Raw genomic sequence first — 19,350 nt, forward strand, 5'->3', positions numbered from 1 at the left:
TTAGACATTTGTGTCACTTGTTTCTGGCCCCGTTGCCCCCACCAAAGGCCCTCTTTCCATATGCCCTGCTTAGCGTTTAAAATCTTTGTTCTGCTTTGATCTCATCCTCCCCTCCCTGACAAACACAGGATTCCATCAATAATGAATTACTGTTTATTCAATTGTTCAGTCCTCCCGCATTACCCAGAAAGGTTACATCAGCCTCCCAGCTCATCTGGCATGGAGAGATTTCGAGAGCAGAGGGATTTGAGGAAGGGCACATCGTCTGAGCGCAAGCTGCACTGCCGTGTGGTCTGAGCAAAACTATAATTAAACCCCAACACCTTAGGGATATCGAAAACTCCTAGCAGCTTTGCCTTCTACATGAAATATGAATGATATACCGCCAGCAGCGATGAAATCCAACTCCGGCCTGGAAGTCCTCCTCAGTGGAAGGGCAGGCAAAAAAGAAAGGCATTGACATTTTGAAATTTAAGAAACAGCAAATCCATTGCGGTGTTATCTTTGCACAGCTTTATAATTTCCTTCCACCTTTTCCAAGCATAGTTAAATGGTGGAACTCCCTGCCCCAGGATGTGGTGATAGCTGCCAACTTGGAAAGCTTTAAGAGGGGAGTGGACATGTTCACGGAGGAGAGGCTATATATGGCTACCAGCCATGATGCATACCTATTCCCTCCAGGATCAGAGGCGCAGGCCTATTGTATTAGGTGCTGTGGAACACAGGCAGGATAACAATGCTGCAGTCGTCTTGCTCCCTAATGGCACCTGGTTGGCCACTGTGTGAATGGACTGCTGGACTTGATGGGTCTGATCTAGCAGGGTCTGATCCAGCAGGGTTTTTCTTATATTCTTAAGCAACACACTCAATGGGCAGTTCTAGACCGAGGACCTTGCCAGTATCAGCGGCATGAGTTTAGTGTGCTTCATGCAATCAGCGTGGTGCAGTGGTTAAGAGCGGTGATTTGGAGCAGTGGAGTCTGATCTAGAGAACCGGGTTTGATTCCCCACTCCTCCACATGCGTGGCGGAGGCTAATCTGGTGAACCGGGTTTGATTCCCACTCCTCCACATGAGTGGTGGACGTTAATCTGGTGAACTGGATTTGTTTTCCCACTCCTACACATGAAGCCAGCTGGGTGACCTTGGGCTAGTCACGCTCTCTGTGTTGTGGGGAGGGGAAGGGAAGGTGATTGTAAGCTGGTTTGATTCTTCCTCAAGTGATAGAGAAATTCGGCATATAAAAACCAACTCTTCTTCTTCTTCATCATCATCATCTTCTTCATCTTCTGTCATCTCCCCTGCGCTGACTGCTGTAAGTCCAAAAATCAGAGTTGGGTCTAGGAGGATCAATACAGACACTGATCTGAATCAGCTTCTTATGTTCCCCCAGACAGTAGAGAGGCATCCCTCCACTGGACTTCCCGTTCTTTTTTCTCTCTGCATTACTTTTTGGACACTCTTCCATCAAAAGCATGTCACTATAACTCTGCTGTGATCCAGCCAGGCCATTCTCAAGCACTGGTTACCTAAATTGGAATTGAAGGCAATGTGGCAATTGATGATAAGAACATAAGAAAGGCCCTGCTGGATCAGACCAAGGCCCATCAAGTCCAGCAGTCAAGTCACACAGTGGCCAACCAGGTGCCTCTAGGAAGCCACAAACAAGACGACTGCAGCATCACCATCCTTCCTGTGTTCCACCGCACCCAAAATAATAGGCATGCTCCTCTGATACTCGAGAGAATAGGTATGCAGCATGACTAGTATCCATTCTAACTAATAGCCATGAATACCCCTCTTCTCCATGAATTTGTCCACTCCCCTCTTAAAGCCCTCCAAGCTGGCAGCCATACCACATCCTGGGGCAGGGAGTTCCACAATTTAACTATGCGTTGTGTGAAAAATTACTTCCTTTTATCTGTTTTGAATCTCTCACCCTTCCAGCATTAGCAGATGACCCCGTGTTCTAGTATAATACTACACTATACTATACTAATACTAGTATAATAATAATACTAGAACCCAGGGTCATTGCTAATGCTGGAAGGGTGTCCACTCTCTCCAAACCATGCATAATTTTATAGACCTCTATCATGTCTCCCCTTAGCCGCCTTCTTTTCAAGCTAAACAGCCCTAAGCGTCCTAACCGCTCTCTATAGGACAGTTGCTCTAGTCCCCTAATCATTTCGGTTGCTCTTTTCTGCACCTTTTCAAGCTCTGTAATATCCTTTTTTAGGTGTGGTGACCAGAACTGTCCACAGTATTCCAAGTGTGGTCTCACCATAGATTTGTACAAGGGCAGTATGATATCAGCACTTTTATTCTCTATTCTTCGTCTAATTATGGCCAACATGGAATTTGCCTTTTTTACAGCAGCCGCACACTGGGTTGACATCTTCATTGAGCTATCCACTACCACCCCAAGATCCCTTTCTTGGTATGTCGCTGCCAGCACAGATCCCATCAGTGTATATGTGAAGCTGGGATTTTTTTGCCCCAATATGCATCCCTTTACACTTACTCACATTGAATCTCATTTGCCATTTTAATGCCCATTCTTCCAGTATGTAGAGATCCTTCTGGAGCTCTTCCCAGTCCGATTTTGTTTTAACCACCCTAAATAATTTGGTGTCATCTGCAAACTTGGCTACTTCACTGTTTAACACCAACTCCAGGTCATTGATGAACAGGAAGAAAAGCACCGGTCCCAACACAGATCCCTGAGGCACCCCACTGCTCACATCCCGCCATTGGGAGAACTGACCATTGATTCCTACTCTCTGCTTCCTATTTTTCAGCCAGCTCTCAATCCATAAGAGGACAAGTCCTCTTATCCCATGACTATGAAGTTTGCTTAGCAGTCTTTGGTGGGGGACTTTGTCAAAAGCTTTTTGGAAATCCAAATACACAATATCCACAGGCTCATTCCTGTCCACATGCTTACTGACGCTTTCAAAAAAACTCTATTAGGTTAGTGAGACAGAAGCCATGTTGGGTTTTGCCCAGCAGACCTTGCCCTTCTATATGCTTGACAATTGTATCTTTAATAATGCTTTCCCCACCAATTTACCCGGAACAGACGTTAAGCTAACTGGCCTGTAATTTCCTGGGTCCCCCCTGGAACCTTTTTTATAAATGGATGTTACATTGGCCATTCTCCAGTCCTCTGGTACAGAGGCTGATTGAGGGGACATATGACATATCTTTGTTAGAAGTTCAGCAATTTCCCATTTGAGTTCTTGAAGAACTCTAGGATAAATACCGTCTGGTCCCTGTGACTTGTTAGTTTGCAGTTTGTCTAGACGTTCTAGGACTTCCTGCCTTGTTACCACTATTTGCCTCAGTTCCTCATTTTCCCCTCTCCAAAATCTCTGTTCAGGAGAAGGAATCTGCCCTGTATCTTCAACAGTGAAGACAGATGAGAGGAATTCATTTAGTTTTTCAGCAATCGCTTTATCCTCCCTTAGAGTTCCTTTACTCCCATTGTCATCCAGTGGTCCAACCACTTCCCTAGCTGGTTTCCTACTCCTAATACATTTAAAGAATTTCTTATTTTTTGTTTTGATGTGTTTAGCAATATGCCCCTCAACATCTTTTTTTGCACCTCTAATTATCTGCTTGCATTTCCTTTTTGCAAGTTTGTGTTTGCTTCTGTTCGCCTCGTTTGGGCAAACCTTCCAGTCACTGAAGGAAGACTTTTTTTCTCTAATTGCTTCCTTCACCTTACCCGTTAGCCATGGTGGTGACCTCCTGGACTTATTACTACCTTTCCTGACCTGCGGTATACAAGCTAGCTGAGCCTCTAGTAATGTGGACTTGAGTAACCCCCAAGCCTTTTCAAAAGATTTAACCCTCCTAACTGTTCCTTTCAACTTCCTCTTTACCAGTTTTCTCATTTTAGAGAAGTTCCCTCTTTTAAAGTCAAAGGTAATTGTGTGAGATTTCCCAGTCACTTTCCCACTTGCATATAAATTAAATTTGATGCCATTGTGATCATTATTGCCAACTGGCTCAACTACATCCACATCCCACACTAAGTCACTGGCAGCACCACAGAATATTAAATCCAGGATTGCCTCCCCTCTGGTTGGGTCTATGACCAACTGTTCAAGGGCACAGTCATTTAGGATGTCTAAAAATTTTATCTCTTTGGCTTGACTGGAGCATACATTTATCCAATCAATATGAGGGAAGTTGAAGTCTCCCATTATTACTACTTTGTTACCTTTACATGCTTCCCTAATTTCATTCACCATCTCAAGATCACCCTGAGCCATTTGATCAGGGGGCCAATAGAACGTCCCCAATACTAAATCTCCTTTGGGGCCCGGAATCGTCACCCATAAGGATTCTGTGGACGAGTCTGCCCTTTTTAGGGTCTCTAGCTTATTAGACACTATGCCTTCCTTGATATACATAGAAACACCCCCTCCAATACGCCCTTCCCTGTCATTTCTATACAGTTTGTAACCAGGGATGACTGTATCCCACTGGTTCTCTCCCCTCCACCAGGTTTCGGTAATGCTCACTATATCTATGTTTTCTCTTAAAACCATGCACTCTAATTCCCCCATTTTTGCTTGGAGGCTTCTAGCATTAGCATAGAAACACCTCCACACTGTTTCTCTCTTTCAACTTGCCTGGCATGTGCCTTTGGGCATCTTTAAGTGGCTATCTATCTTTTTTTTCATTTCCTTTCATGTCTAAGTAATTCCTATGTGGGCAATCTGAAGCTATTTTCCCTTTGTCCATGTTCACTGAGTTTGCCCGATACTTCTCAGCTCCTGTTGGCTTCCCCCCCCAAAAAGTGTCTTGCTTAGCTTCTGAGCTCTGATAAGAGCAGGCTAGTCTGGGCTACACATCATCTACTACCTGATCCCTTTAAGTAGAGTTGTTGGGGATTGAACTGGGGACCTTCTGTATGCCAAGCAGAGGCTCTACCACTGAGCAACAGTGTCAATACCATATGAGGAAGAAGAAGAGTTGGTTTTTATATGCCGACTTTCTCTACCACTGAAGGAAGAATCAAACCCAGTTACAATCACCTTCCCTTCCCCTCCCCACAACAGACACCCTGTGAGGTAGGTGGGGCTGAGAGAGCTGTGACTTGCCCAAGGTCACCCAGTTGGCTTCATGTGTAGAAGTGGGGAAACAAATCCAGTTCACCAGATTAGCCTCCGCTGCTTGTGTGGAGGTGGGGTATCAAACCCTGTTCTCCAGATCAGACTCCACTGCTCCAAACCACCGCTCTTAACCACTACACCATGCTAGCTCTGATGTTTGACAATCAGCATCTGTAATCTGAATCTCCCATTTGTTAAAAAATCAAAGCTAAGTTAGGACCATTGAGGGAAAAGGACAGAATTTTTGCAGGTGGGAGAGATTTTAGATCATGGGAACTTGGCAGGAAAAAAGGGTTAAATATCCCATCAAAGTAGCCAAACGGAGCTGCTAATTTCCTGATTGCCATTTCCCACACCATGTCCAGTTTGATTCACAAGGAGATGTCTTTCCACCCCTGGTATCTGAGATCCTTTGAACTGGAGGTGCCAGAACATGAAGCTCAGAGCCGTGTGAGGAAAGCACATGCTCTCCCACGGAGTGATGAGCCCTCTACTTTCTACAGGTGGGTTGAAATAAGATCGTATCGGGCACATTTCTGTGCTTATGAGTGAAGCAGAATGAAAACCACTCCATTGCCTTGACACATCCCCCAAAGCCTACTAAAGAACATCCTCCTGCAGTAACCAGAATAGATCTGATGGGGGGGAGCATTACATGTTTTATCTCAGCATGGAATGGGAAGTGTTTTTTGATCTATTGGCTTCTCATATTATAGCCCCATCCATCAAGGCGTTTGCCCAGAGGAGGAGATGCTTCAAGGTCAACATAAACAGGAAATTATCCAGAGGAGAATTAGGACCATGGAAAGGGGAGAAAGCTATTAAAAAAAAAAAATAAGAGTCCCACTATGATCCAAGAGGTCCTGAACACCTCTTGGCTTATAATGGATTGAGGATTCACTTTTCATGATAGATGCATTCCATTAAAATTCTATTAAAATCCAATACATGGTTATAAACATAATCAGACTTTATAAACTGTGACCCCCTACAACCACCAACCACATATATATATGAAGAAGAAGAGTTGGTTTTTATAAGCCGACTTTCTCTACCACTTAAGGAAGAATCAAACTGGCTTGCAATCACCTTCCCTTCCCCTCTCCACAACAGACACCTTGTGAGGTAGGTGCGTCTGAGAGAGTTCTGAGAGAACTAGCCCAAGGTCACCAGGCAGGCTTCATGTGGAGGAGTGGGGAATCAAATCCGGCTCTCCAGAACAGAGTCCACAGCTCCAAACCACCGCTCTTAACCACCACACCACGCTGGCTCTCTCTCTTTCTCTCTCTCTCGAGATAGATGATAGATGATAGATGATAGATGATAGATGATAGATAGATAGATAGATAGATAGATAGATAGATAGATAGATAGATAGATAGATAGCAGCCCGCCAGAGGATCAATACTATTTTTTTTCCACAAGGAGATGGCCATGCAGCTGCTATGACATGGTAAGTGGTGTGGTGGAGTGCGTTCATCTGGGCAGATCAGATATTGTGTGTGCCTTAAATATAACAGGGTTTAAGCACCTTCTAGGAGCCCCATGGTGCAAAGTGGCAAGCTGCAGTACTGCAGTCCAAGCTCCCCTCACGACCTGAGTTCGATCCCGATGGAAGTCGGTTTCAGGTAGCCAGCTCGAGGTTGACTCAGCCTTCCATCCTTCCGAGTTCGGTAAAATGAATACCCAGCTTGCTGGGGGGTAAAGGGAAGATGACTGGGGGAGGCAATGGCAAACCACCCCGTAAACAAAGCCTGCCTAGGAAACGTCGGGATGTGACGTCACCCCATGGGTCAGGAGTGACCCGGTGCTTGCACAGGGGACCTTTACCTTTACCTTTAAGCACCTTCTGGTCAGTCCCCTCCTTGATGAGATCCGGCTTTAGGCAATGTGTGATTCTTCCAAGTGTCCCATGAAATCCTTCTGGAAGCAGGAGGGGACTGATCTTTTGCAAGCGTAATCCAGCACTCAGAGCGAGTAGCAAGCTTGGAATTGTTTTCATATTCTGCAGGACCTTGGAGAGCACCCAGATGTATCCCCAATTTAAAAAAAAAAGTTTTGGCATGCAGTAATTTTTCTAGGCAGGTCTTGTCAGATCTTAGAAGGTAAGCAGGGCCAGCCCTGGTGAGTATTTGGATGGGAGACCACCAAGGAATACCAAGGTCATTACCCAAAGACACCCAATGGCAAACCATCTTTGAACCTTGCCTTGAAAACCCTACGGGGTCCCCATAAGTCAGCTTGGGTTGCAACAAGCCAGCGGGGTCACCATGTCACTTTCCACCACCAATTCTTTATCATAGTAAGAGTTACAGTCCCTTCCCTGCAGAAAAGGCATCCTTAATAGTGTACAAAGATGTTCATGAATCAGCTCCTGTTGGGTGTGTTCCCTCTGCTGGAGAGCACAAGGTGAGGTTGTCATGGGGTCCTTAAGTAACACGAGTGAGTCCTCTTTGGGAAGGGTCTCCTGGGGGTATCATCAGCGGTCCTGGCTCAAGAGTCCCTGGTTCAAGGGGCTCAAGCTTGGTAGCGGAGCCAGCAAATGGTTCTTTGGCAGCTGGTTATTGGTTTATTGGCCCTCCAAAGTCTTCCTCTTTATTTGTGCTGCTTGGATCATGCTATCAGCTTTCTCCTCCTTGGCCTTCACTTTCCCTTGCCCTCAGTTCCCCAGGTGCTGGGCTTGACTGCACTTCTTTGTGCCTATGGAAGCCAGAGATCTCTCCCGGGCTAGGGGGCCCTTATCCCAGCATTTCCTTTGAGAAGACAGCTGGCTTATGAGGGCTGGTGTGATTCACTGGTTAGAGGAGGAGCTGGGAGACACAGGTTTGAAAAAATTTGTAAGCTTTTGTAGATTAGCTCCATAGAGGGCTTTCTTCCCCTCCCCCCCATCCATGTCCAACTGTCTTCCCACTGTGGAACTACTGCCGAAAATAGTGGCAAAAAACAGCAGTCCACCGAGGGGAAGGAGGGAGGGATGGGTGCCTGCACAGAAGACCACTCGATGAACAACAGTTACAGGTAAGTGCAACACTGTTCTTCATCGTCATGGCTTCTTTGCAGTCCCACATGGGAGAGTAGCAAGCTCACCTGTATAGGTGGTGGGGGTGCGACTGCTCATTTGAACAGAGGCTTAAGGACTGCTCTCCCCACAGCAGCATCATTACTGGAATCCACATCCATGGCATAGTGCCTGATGAAAGTTGAAGGCATGGACCAGGTAGCCGCTCTACAGATGTCACCGAGATCTATGTGGGATGCAAAAGCAGCTGACGATGCCTGAGCCCCGGTGGAGTGGGCTTTAATTTGCAATGGACAAGTCTGTTGTGCTTTATCATATGCAATCCTAATGGCAGAGGTGACCCATCCTCACTCTGCCATGGAAGCTTGCTGGGTGACCTTGGGCCAGTCACACAGCTTAACCAACTTCGTAGGGTTGTTGGGAGGGTAAAATGAAGGAGAGGAAATGATATGAGCTGCTTTCTGTCCCCATTGGAGATAAAGGTGGGGTATAAATGAAGTAAGTCAATAAATAAGTATGGGTCTACTAAAACTGGGTCTAATATCCTTACCTGGATGGCCCAGGCTAGCCAGATCTTGCCAGATCTCAGAAGCGAAGCAGGGTCAGCCTTGGTTAGTACTTGGATGGGAGACGCCCAAGGAAGTCCAGGGTTGCTACACAGAGGCAGGCAATGGCAAACCACCTCTGCTCATCTCTTGCCTTGAGAATCCTATGGGGTTGCCATAAGTCAGCTGTGACTTGACATCTACTCCCACCACTACTAAAATAGGGGACCCTGTTTCCAAGAATCATTACAAGGACCCGTGTCAGTCTACCCCATCTGAGCCATACGCTTCATTGGTGTAACTCTCTGGAAATATTAGCTCACTGTTTGGAAGACAGGGATGCCAAGTGGTAATTTCATACACTGAATTATGCACAACTCCCGCACATCATTACGCTAAGCCTTCTACAATTCCTCTCTTTGGCATAAAAGATGACGGCTACCCCCCTTCAAATTAAAGTAACTTTGAAAAGAAAATTGCCCTATGAATAATAAAATTTCCACTTCTCTAGTCTTCCAGATATCTGAGCACGCCCCCAAGATTTTGAAGTAGTACTCTTCAAATAGTATGAGGTCAAGCATTGACCTCCATTCAAATTCCTTTCGAGGAGCTTCGTTTTAAATATTTTAATCAGAAAATGGAGAGGGCTGAGAGAAGAGACAAACGGGAAGAAGTGGAGGAGGCAGGACTGAATTAAAAGAGAAGATTAAAAGAGCCGCACTGGAGAAGTCTGACGGAGATGTGCTCATTAGTCATCTCTCAGATGGATGTTAAGAAAAAATAGTTATGGGGATGCAGATCAGCCATCCTTGGTCTCTGAAGTAGTGGAAAAACTCAGACACAGAACATCCCACAGGTAAAATAGGGGGAAATGGCCTGAATGGCTGAGGCTAGCCCGATCTCATCAGATATGGGAAGCTAATCAGGCATAACCCTGGTTAGTACTTGGATGTAGGAGTGTGCACCAATATTTTCCCGGTATTTTTCTGGTTCGGGTATGCCAAAACTGGTAAATTTCAGAAAATCTAGAAACCCCAGATTTTTTGAAATTTTTTGAGTTAATAGGAGAAGGAGAAGAAGAAGGAGAAGAAGAAGAGGAAGAGGAAGAAAAATTTATTTTTATATGCCGACTTTCTCTACCACTTAAGGGATAATCAAACCGGCTTACAATCGCCTTCCCTTCCCTTCCCCACAACAGACACTCTGTGAGGTAAGTGCGGCTGAGAGAGCTCTAAGAGAGCTGTGACTAGCCCAAGGTCACCCAGCTGGCTTCATGGGGTAGGGGCGGGGAAACCAACCTGGTTCACCAGATTAGTGTCCGCCACTCATGTGGAGGAGTGGGGAATCAAACCCGGTTCTCCAAATCTGAGTCTGCCCCTCCAAACCACCACTTTTAACCACTACACCACACTGGCTCTCTAATAAACCGATCCCAGTAGTCTGGAGATCCATTCTACTACTGGGGGTGGGGTGGGGGTTGTGTGTCTCAAGGCCCCACCTGGAGATTGGCACCCCAAGGTGCAGGGCTCAGGTGTTTTTAAACAATTCCACTTTTGAGCACAGACTCTTGCCCAAGCCTAAGAATCTCTTTGTATCTCAGAAAAAATAACACCCACAATAATGATAGCAGCCCTGATCAAGGGAAAGCACTAGCCCATTCACCCCCCTACCGCCAAATTGGTTCCAATTATCTCCTGGGCTCAGCTGTGACCTTGGGCAAGTCACAGCTCTGTTAGACTTCTCTCAGCCCCACCTCCTTCACAGGGTGTCTCAGATTTGGAGAATGGGCTGTGAGTCCCCCTCTCCAAGATATGGAGTGCTCCGCTTTACAGCTTCCGAACTGGGGCTGATTCGGCTCCAAAGACAAAGCGAAAGGGAGAACTAGCGCCGAGTGTTACACCGAAGAGCGGGGGAGAAAAGATGTCCAGATGACTTATACATACGCACTGAATCATTTGAAGTGGCACACCATAATAACGAAGGCTTGAAACATGCACGGACACAAACACACAGAGGAGAGCCAGTGTGGTGCAGTGGTTAAGAGCAGTGGTTTGGAGCGGTTGACTCTGATCTGGAGAACCGGGTTTGATTCCCCAGTCCTCCACATGAGCGACGGAGGCTAATCACCACATTTCAAAGGAATCTATTTTCTTCCTATCAGCTTTCTTCACTGTCCAGCTTTCACACCCATACATAGTAATAGGGAATACGATGGCATGAATTAATCTAGTCTTGGTGGCCAGTGACACATCCTTACACTTCAAAATCTTTTCTAGCTCCTTCATGGCTGCCCTTCCCAGTCTCAATCTCCTTCTAATTTCCTGGCTGCAGTCTCCCTTTTGGTTGATGGTGGAGCCAAGGAATAGAAAGTCTTGAACAATTTCAATTTCCTCATTGTCAACCTTAAAAGTTGTGTAATTCTCCTGTAGTCATTACTTTTGTTTTCTTGATGTTCAGCTGTAGTCCTGCTTTGGCACTTTCTCTTTTAACTTTCAGCAGTAGTCGTTTCAACTCTTCACTATTTTCTGCCAATAATGTAGTGTCATCAGCATATCTCAAATTATTAATGTTCCTCCCTCCAATTTTCACTCCACCTTCATCTAAATCTAATCCAGCTTTCCTAATTATATGTTCTGCATATAGATTGAAGAGATAGGGAGATAAAATACATCCTTGTCTGACATCTTTGCCAATTGGAACCAGCGTATATTTGCAATATGATCTCTAGTGCCTCTTCCTTTTCTGAAACCAGCTTGAACATCAGGCATTTCTCGTTCCATATATGGTAACAGCCTTTGCTGTTCAATACCCTAGACAAATCTTAGTGTCTTCCTGTGGGTCTGGACAGGCTATTTCCATAAGCACAGAAATGAATTTGAGTGGCGTCTCAAATATTCCCACATACACTGAAATGTATGCAGTTTCCTCAAAGTCCTCTTGATCTATGTTACAATTTATGGATACTGTAATTCTGTTGGATTGGGCATTGGAGGGGAGGGGGAATCATAAAGATTGGGATCTTCAGAACTGCAAAATTGGTTCTGAACATTTTCCAATTGCTCCCCAGATAGGGAGGGGAGGAAGGGTTGCGCCAGTGCTTGGCTCTCATAGCTCTTTCTCACATGCACAGGGAAATGCCGATCGCCACTTAGGGGTTAGGAAGGATTGGCCAGGGATCCTGGTGTTTTTTTGCCTTTCTCTGGGCCTAGAGCAGGGGTCACTGGGGGAGTGGGGGCAGGAGGTAGTTGTGAATTTCCTGCACTGCACAGGGGGTTGGACTAGATGACCCTTGAGGTCCCTTCCAGCTCCATGTTTCTATGTTTTCTATTTGAAGAAAAAGCTAAAAGAAACCCCTGCAGTGCTCAACACAAACCCCGACTTGTGGCCCTAGCGGGTCATATACTCACAGCCACCAGGATCTGTACTGCGCTGTGCATGACCTCGATGTAGCGATACTCCAAAGCACAGCCGATCACGGAGACATAGGAATGGCTGTCCAAGCCCTTGATGCCCATCATGGGGGTCTCCTTCCTTACGCAGCCGGGACCGTTTTCACTCCACCACGATTGGTGTCGGGAGATGTTAAAGGTCAAGAGCTCACTGTCCTGGGGAAGACAAAATACACATTCATTTTAATATAGCCAAAGAACTTAATGCACACTTTAGTACGTTGTGGGATGGTCTCTGCTGCATTAGAATAATAGGATCATAGAGTTGGAAGGAACCACCAGGGACATCTAGTCCAACCCCCTGCACAATGCAGGAAACCCACAACCATCTCCCCCCACACCCCCAGCGACCCCCCCACTCCATGTCCAGAAGATGGCCAAGGTGCCCTCCCTCTCATCATCTGCCTAAGATCACAGAATCAGCATTCCTGACAGATGGCCATCTAACCTCTTCTTTAAAACTTCCAGAGAAGGAGCGCTCACCACTTCCCGAGGAAGCCTGGTCCACTGAGAGCTCTAAGAGATCTGTAACTAGCCCAAGGTTACCCAGCTGGCTTCATGTGTAGGAGCAGGGAAACAAATCTAGTTAGATTAGCCTCAGCTGCTCATGCAGAGGAGCAGGGAATCAAACCCGGTTCTTCAGATTAGAGTCCACCGCTCCAAACCACCGCTCTTAACCACTACACCATGCTGGAAAAGGAAAAAGGGAAAGGAAGCTAATGTTCCATGCTCTTTGGTTACTTACAACATTGCAATTTCTCAGACTTTCTTTTGAGATGCACAAAGAAAACAAACTGGGTATAGGGACTGTGTTGAAAAATAAATATGGGAAACCGGAGACCACACGTTCACATCTGAACTTGCAAAGGCCGAGAAGTGGAAATATTTTTTATAACAGACAGGTCAGTGTAATTTCCTTTGTGCCAGGAATGGGAAATATTGCCCATAAATTTCCCTCTCAATTCCCTCTCCTCCTCTCCCTTTGGTATTGCGATGCAGGGCTTCTTCCAGGGCTTCCCACTGACCCCCGTCACAATTAACCTCTTGGGTCAGATTACTCTGAGCAACTGACCTACAGCATGATCGATAGCTACTTAATGGACATCTCCCCCCCCAACCCCCAAGAATTCCAAACCCCCACTCTCTGCCTCTTGCCTTAGGCTTTTATTTCCGTACTCCTGTCTCACCCCCCTCCCGGCATACACAGTTTTGCTTTTTCTCTGTCTTGTAGCTTCAATAAACCAAATCATGCCATCTGGGCCTTGTGGCAGTAAAGAAACACGGCAGATGGTTCAGGATTTTGCCTGGTTAGGAAAGAAGCTTCGCAGTTCCAAATAATACATTTCTGGCTCCTCAAGAAAGACAACACTTGCAGCTCTGGCTTCTTGTTCTAGGGCACCCCGGGAGCACCATTCTGGGCAGCCTTCTCTCCCAAACTAACCTACCTCTAGGGCTGCCAACCTCCAGGTACGAGCTGGAGATCTCCTGCTATGACAACTGATCTCCAGCTGATGGAGATCAGTTCACCTGGAGAAAATGGCCGCTTTGCCAGTTGGACTCTATGGCATTGAAGTGCCTCCCAAACCCCGCCCCCTTAAGCTCCACCCCCAAAACCTACCACCGGTGGTGAAGAGGGACCTTGCAACCCTAACCATTCTGGCTTATAAAGGGAGCCAGACTGATCTTTAGGGATGCCAGCCTCCAGGTGGTGGCTGGAGATCTCTTGTTATTACAACTGAAATCCAAGCAATCTAGAGTGTCACCCAGAAGTGACATCCCATCATCTCCAGACTCTGCCTTCCCCCAGCACCACCCCTAAAATCTATCCAGCATTTGTTGAGGAGGTGTTGGAAAACCTAGTCATGACTCTTGTTTATATCTATAGTGTACTTATGCCCATTCGGGCAGCTTAAAGGGGTGGATGGAGATGGACAATTGGTGGTGTTGGGCAGAGACATTGTGATATCTCTGGACCCACACTTTCCTGTTTGGAGTCTATGCACCAGCTGTCTCCAAGCTCAAATCAGGAAGTATTTGAATCCCCGCCGATTGAAACACTGCTTTGTAATTGGCTGTAGTGAGATAAAAGTCCCCCCCAAACCAAACTGCAGCATAAAAAAGCATTTTAAGAACAAAAAACAAAAAACGGAGCAATCTGAAAAGAAGGGGAGGAGAAACCCAACCCTCGGTTTTAAAAAGCCTTTCTTCTGCTCAGAAAGAGCTCCCAGGAAGCAGGATGTATTTGAATCCCCACCTTTGGACACTGGCTGTGAGCGAAACCAAGCTTGTGTGTCCCATGCTTTGCGGAGATTTCACCAGGACTGAGCTCAGGGGAGAGGGAAGAATCGGATTAACAGAGGAAAGAAAGACCCGGGATTTGTGAGGGCTGGCAGCAAGGTCATCTCTAATGGAGGGAAAACTCATGCATAACTCCAAGGAACAACAGAGACAGATGGGGGGAGGGTGAACGTGAGTGAAAATACCCATGCATAAATGACCCTTGTGTTTGCAAGCGTGCGTATCCAGTGCAAACACTCGTCAGGTGTTCAAGATATTCCGTGACACCCGTCGTATGTACTTTTCAATAGCAAATCCTGAATTGCCGCTGGGTAATTTGAGAATGGGCTCTCTGTTCTGAATGTCACATCCCAGCTAACAGCTCTTTCTGGGCCCCTGCCCCACTGTCTAAGTGGGGAGTGTGGAAGAGCGAGCGGCACCGGAGCTGTTCACAGCATGCAAATGGATACGGCGCTTAACCAGCGTAATGAGGTGCAGTTAACAACTCATAACTCTCGACCGCTAAAAGAAACCGAGTCTCTTCTCTGCGGGCTGTGGATAAATCTTGTATCCTGCAGGCACCTCGGCCAGATAACTTTTGGTATTACGGGTAAAGCTGTGATCATTTAATTGTCTCTTGGCATCTCGTTGCCACTTACGGATGCGCAAAAGCAGCTGTATCCATCTCTGCAAGCGTCGGCCATCATTACACTCCGAGAAGCATAATCACTTTAGAGGCTGTTTTCTCCAAAAGGGGTTCCAAGCAAAAAAAAAAAAATCCATTTCACAAAGAGCCTTGCAACAGAAGCAAAAAAATTGGAAGGCGCCTGATCCGAGATACACCTGACACAAACAAGCAGGTGGTGTGCAGTCACACCACGCAACCAAAATCATCGGCACCAGCTGTTGTGTGGAGTATCTGGAAGCTCATGGAAGTGCTAACCTGGGTTGTTTATGCATGGGTACTTTCACTCATGTTTGCCCCCAGTCTGTCTCGGTTGTTCCTTGGAGTTATGCAGGAGTTTCCCCTCCATTAGAGATGACCAGCCCTCACAAAGTGCAGGACACGCATGCTTAGTTTTGCTCACAGCCAATTACAAAGCAGCATGTCCAGAGGCGGGGATTCAAACGCTTCCTGGGAGCTCTTTCTAAGCAGAAGAAAAGCTTTTTAAAACTGAAGCTTGGGTTTCTCCCCCCTTCTGCTTTGGAGGGTGGACTCTATGGCATTGTACCCCACTGAGGTCCCTGTTTTCCTCAGACTTCACCCCCAAATCTCCATGAGTTTCCCAACCTGGAACTGATAACCCTACCCCCTCATCCTCCTGGCAATCCTAGGAGGTTAAGAGGGGGAGCAGTAGGGTTGCCAGGTCCCTCTTTACCACCAGCACGGGGTTTTTTTGGAGCAGAGTGAGAAGGGCGGGATTTGGGAAAAGGAGGGACTTCAATGCCATGGAGTCCAATCAGTAAAGGGGCCATTTTCTCCAGGGGAACTGATCTCCAACGCCACCCTTTTATGAATTATATCAAGTGTGGCCTTGCTCTGAAAGCGCTGTTTTCTCAATGAACTCAGAGCGATATTCCTTTCTGACCAGCATCCACGGCTGTAGCTCTCCAGAGAACACCTGCACTGACAGAAGGTAACAGGAGAAAGCACTCACGGCAAATAGGTTATTGACCTCTGCTCATAAATGGCACATTAGCTGGCAGACTGCAGGGACCGTACCTGAGCCCGTTTGCAATCCCCCCACCCATTTTCTGTCTACCTGACTTGGACACAAAATCCCCAACCTGGCAAGCCACCCACAAGACCTCAGAGAACCACAGAAATTTCTCACTCGCAGGAGCTCTTTCCCTTTCTGTTGAAACAGAGGGACTGAATCCAAATGGGCAGCTGAATCTGCGCTGAAATTAGAGCCAGTGTGGTATAGTGGTTAGAGTATTAGGTAGGGTTGCCAACTCTGGGTTGGGAAATACCTGGAGATGTTGGGGGTGGAGCCTGAGGTGGGTGTGGTTTGGGGAAGGGAGGGACTTCAATGGAGTATAATGCTAGAGAGTCCACCTTTCAAAGCGGCCATTTTATCCAGGGGAGCTGAATTCTGTTGCCTGGAAATGAGTTGTAATTGCGGCAAATCTAGGGTTGTCCACCTCCAGGTACTAGCTGGAGATCTCCTGCTATTACAACTGACCTCTAGCTGACAGAGCTCAGTTCACCTGGAGAAAATGGCCACTTCGGCAATTGGACTCTATGGCACTGAAGTCCCTCCCCTCCCCATACCCCGCCTTCCTCAGGCTCTGCCCCTAAAACCTTCCGCTGGTGGCAAAGAGGGACCTGGCAACCCTAGGGAAATCTCTAGCCACCACCTGGAGGTTACTGAAAGAGACAACACTATGACTAAGTGGAAGAGGGGCCGTGGCTCAGTGGTAGAGCATCTGCTTGGCATTCAGAAGGTCCCAGGTTCGATCCCCGGCATCTCCAGTTAAAGGGACTAGGCAAGTAAGTGATGGGAAAGACCTTTCTCTGCCTGAGACCCTGGAGAGCCGCTGCTTGTCTGAGTAGACTATACTGACTTTGATGGACCAAGGGTCTGATTCAGTATAAGGCAGCGTCATAGATTCATAGGTTCAAGAGACCACAAAATAATGTGGATGAAATAAATTATAATACAAAATCCATGTGCATATAATAATGATTAAAGACACAAACATTAACAAAGCAAATTCCAGGATCTATATGCAATACAATAAGCGAAACTGAAGCTCAAAAACTGTAGCAGCTTGTTTCCAACCAAAGCTAGTACTAAGCAAATCAACTCTAAACATTAGGAAAAATTTTCTAACAGTTAAAGCAGTTCCTCAGTGGAACAGGCTTCCTTGGGAGGTGGTAGGCTCTCCTTCCCTGGAGATTTTAAAGCAGAGGCTAGATGGCCATCTGTCAGCAATGCTGATTCTATGACCTTAAGCAGATGATGAGGGGGAGGCCATATTGGCCATCTTCTGAGCATGGAGTAGGGGGTCACTGGGTGTGTGTGTGGGGAGGTAGTTGTGAATTTCCTGCATTGTGCAGGGGGTTGGACTAGATGACCCTGGTGGTCCCTTCCAACTCTATGATTCTATGTCAACGATACATAGACCAATCCTGCTGTGTGTACAATGACAAACAAGACAGTAACTGGTGAAGCGGAACTCTGCTGTATTTTCCAACAAACACTACAACCTCCACATCGTTATTTTTCTTTTTGGCATATGACTCCAGTGTTTCTTCTACGTGTAACTTTCCCCTGTCTCATTTTGTGATTTTGGACTATTATATGGACTTTTCATGTTCTTATAGTATGTTTGTCATATGTTGGTTCTCTTAAGATCTGGTGCTTGTGTTAAGTGCCGTCAAGTCGCTTCCGACTCCTGGTGACCCTATGAATCAATGTCCTCCAAAATGTTCTATCTTTGACAGCCTTGCTCAGATCTTGCAAACTGAGGGCCGTGGCTTCCTTTATTGAGTCAACCCATCTCTTGTTGGGTCTTCCTCTCTTCCTGCTGCCTTCAACTTTTCCTAGCATGATTGTCTTTTCCAGTGACTCTTGTCTTCTCATAGTGTGACCCAAACACAATAGCTTCAGTTTAGTCATTTTAGCTTCTAGGGTCAGTTCAGGCCTGATTTGATCTGTAACCCACTGATTTGTTTTTTTGGCAGTCCACGGAATCCGTAACACTCTCCTCCAACACCACATTTCAAAGGAATCTACTTTATTTGATATTATATTATATTATATTGACTCTCTGTGAACATTTGGCACAATTGATTTACTGTGTTCTATTACATGCTATAATTATAGTTACATATAAGTTTATTCAGGCTATATACACCCTATCTATAATGTTTGCAATTCATTTGGTCATTGTTGCTGTGTCTTGTTCATCCCACCTGGAGGTTGGCAACCCTAGGTCTGAGCAATCTGCCACCAAGCAGACGCATTAAAAATTATTAGGCTATGAAAGAGAAGTCTTGGAAGCACCAAAGGCAAATCTGTACCCGCGCCTGCCTTCGCGTCGAAGATTTGCTGACCTCTCTGTTGTGATCTGCGGTGCCAAAACAGGAAGACCGCACTCGGATCAGACTTGGGCTGAATGAAGAGCCCCTCCCCCATCCCAAATCCTCATGTTAGTTTTCAAATCCCGCACAAAAGGTAATTCGGGCTGAGCCCCGCAGAGACTTTATTTTCTTAATCTGCTTCCCAGCAGCAACTAACCCCTTTCATGTGGAAAGGCGGCAGCGGAGGTTTATATTTCCACATTCCTCCCCTACAGTTCTTGATGCATCTTTAGTCTCAAGGCTTCCTCAAGACTCAGTTTTAAAAAGAAAAAATTGGATTGGGGTTGCCAACCTCCAGGTAGTAGCTGGAGATCTCCTGCTATTACAACTGATCTCCAGCCGATAGAGATCAGTTCCCCTGGAGAAAACAGCTGCTTTGGCCATTGGACTCTATGGCATTGAAGTTAGGGTTGCCAGGTCCCTCCTCGCCACTGGCGGGAAGTTTTTGGGGCAGAGCTTGAGGAGGGCGGGGTTTGGGGAGGGGAGGGACGTCAATGCCGTGAGACCAATTGCCAAAGTGGCCATTTTCTCCATTTGAACTGATCTCTATCTGCTGGAGATCTCCAGCTAGTACCTGGAGGTTGACAGCCCTAATCAGGAAATGTGCCTCTGGGGACCCTTGCACTAGAGAGATACGTTTGCCCATCTTGTGAGTTTGACTGGATGCAACATTCAAGCATTGGGGCACCACAGATCACTTCTCTGAGGCAGACAAAAGTGACACATGCTTGCATTTCTCTATGGAATTAAAGAAATAAAGGCAACCAGGTGAGTGAGAATATATACTGTTGGAGGAGGAGGAAGTAGTAGTGTTGGTTTTTATATGCCGACTTTCTGTATCACTTA

General features: G+C 46.4%; 1 protein-coding gene across 1 annotated transcript in view; it reads right to left on the minus strand.

The window, feature by feature from the left end:
* Window positions 1-19,350, minus strand: part of NKAIN4 (sodium/potassium transporting ATPase interacting 4) — a 97,362-nt gene that overhangs the window by 19,463 nt on the left and 58,549 nt on the right. The window contains exon 4 of the mRNA XM_056867657.1: window positions 12,096-12,293. Coding sequence (XP_056723635.1) covers window positions 12,096-12,293 — 198 coding nt within the window. The remainder of the gene's footprint in view (window positions 1-12,095; window positions 12,294-19,350) is intronic.

Source organism: Euleptes europaea, chromosome 2 (genome assembly GCF_029931775.1).
Source record: "Euleptes europaea isolate rEulEur1 chromosome 2, rEulEur1.hap1, whole genome shotgun sequence".
In the NCBI taxonomy this organism is placed as follows: Eukaryota; Metazoa; Chordata; class Lepidosauria; order Squamata; family Sphaerodactylidae; genus Euleptes; species Euleptes europaea.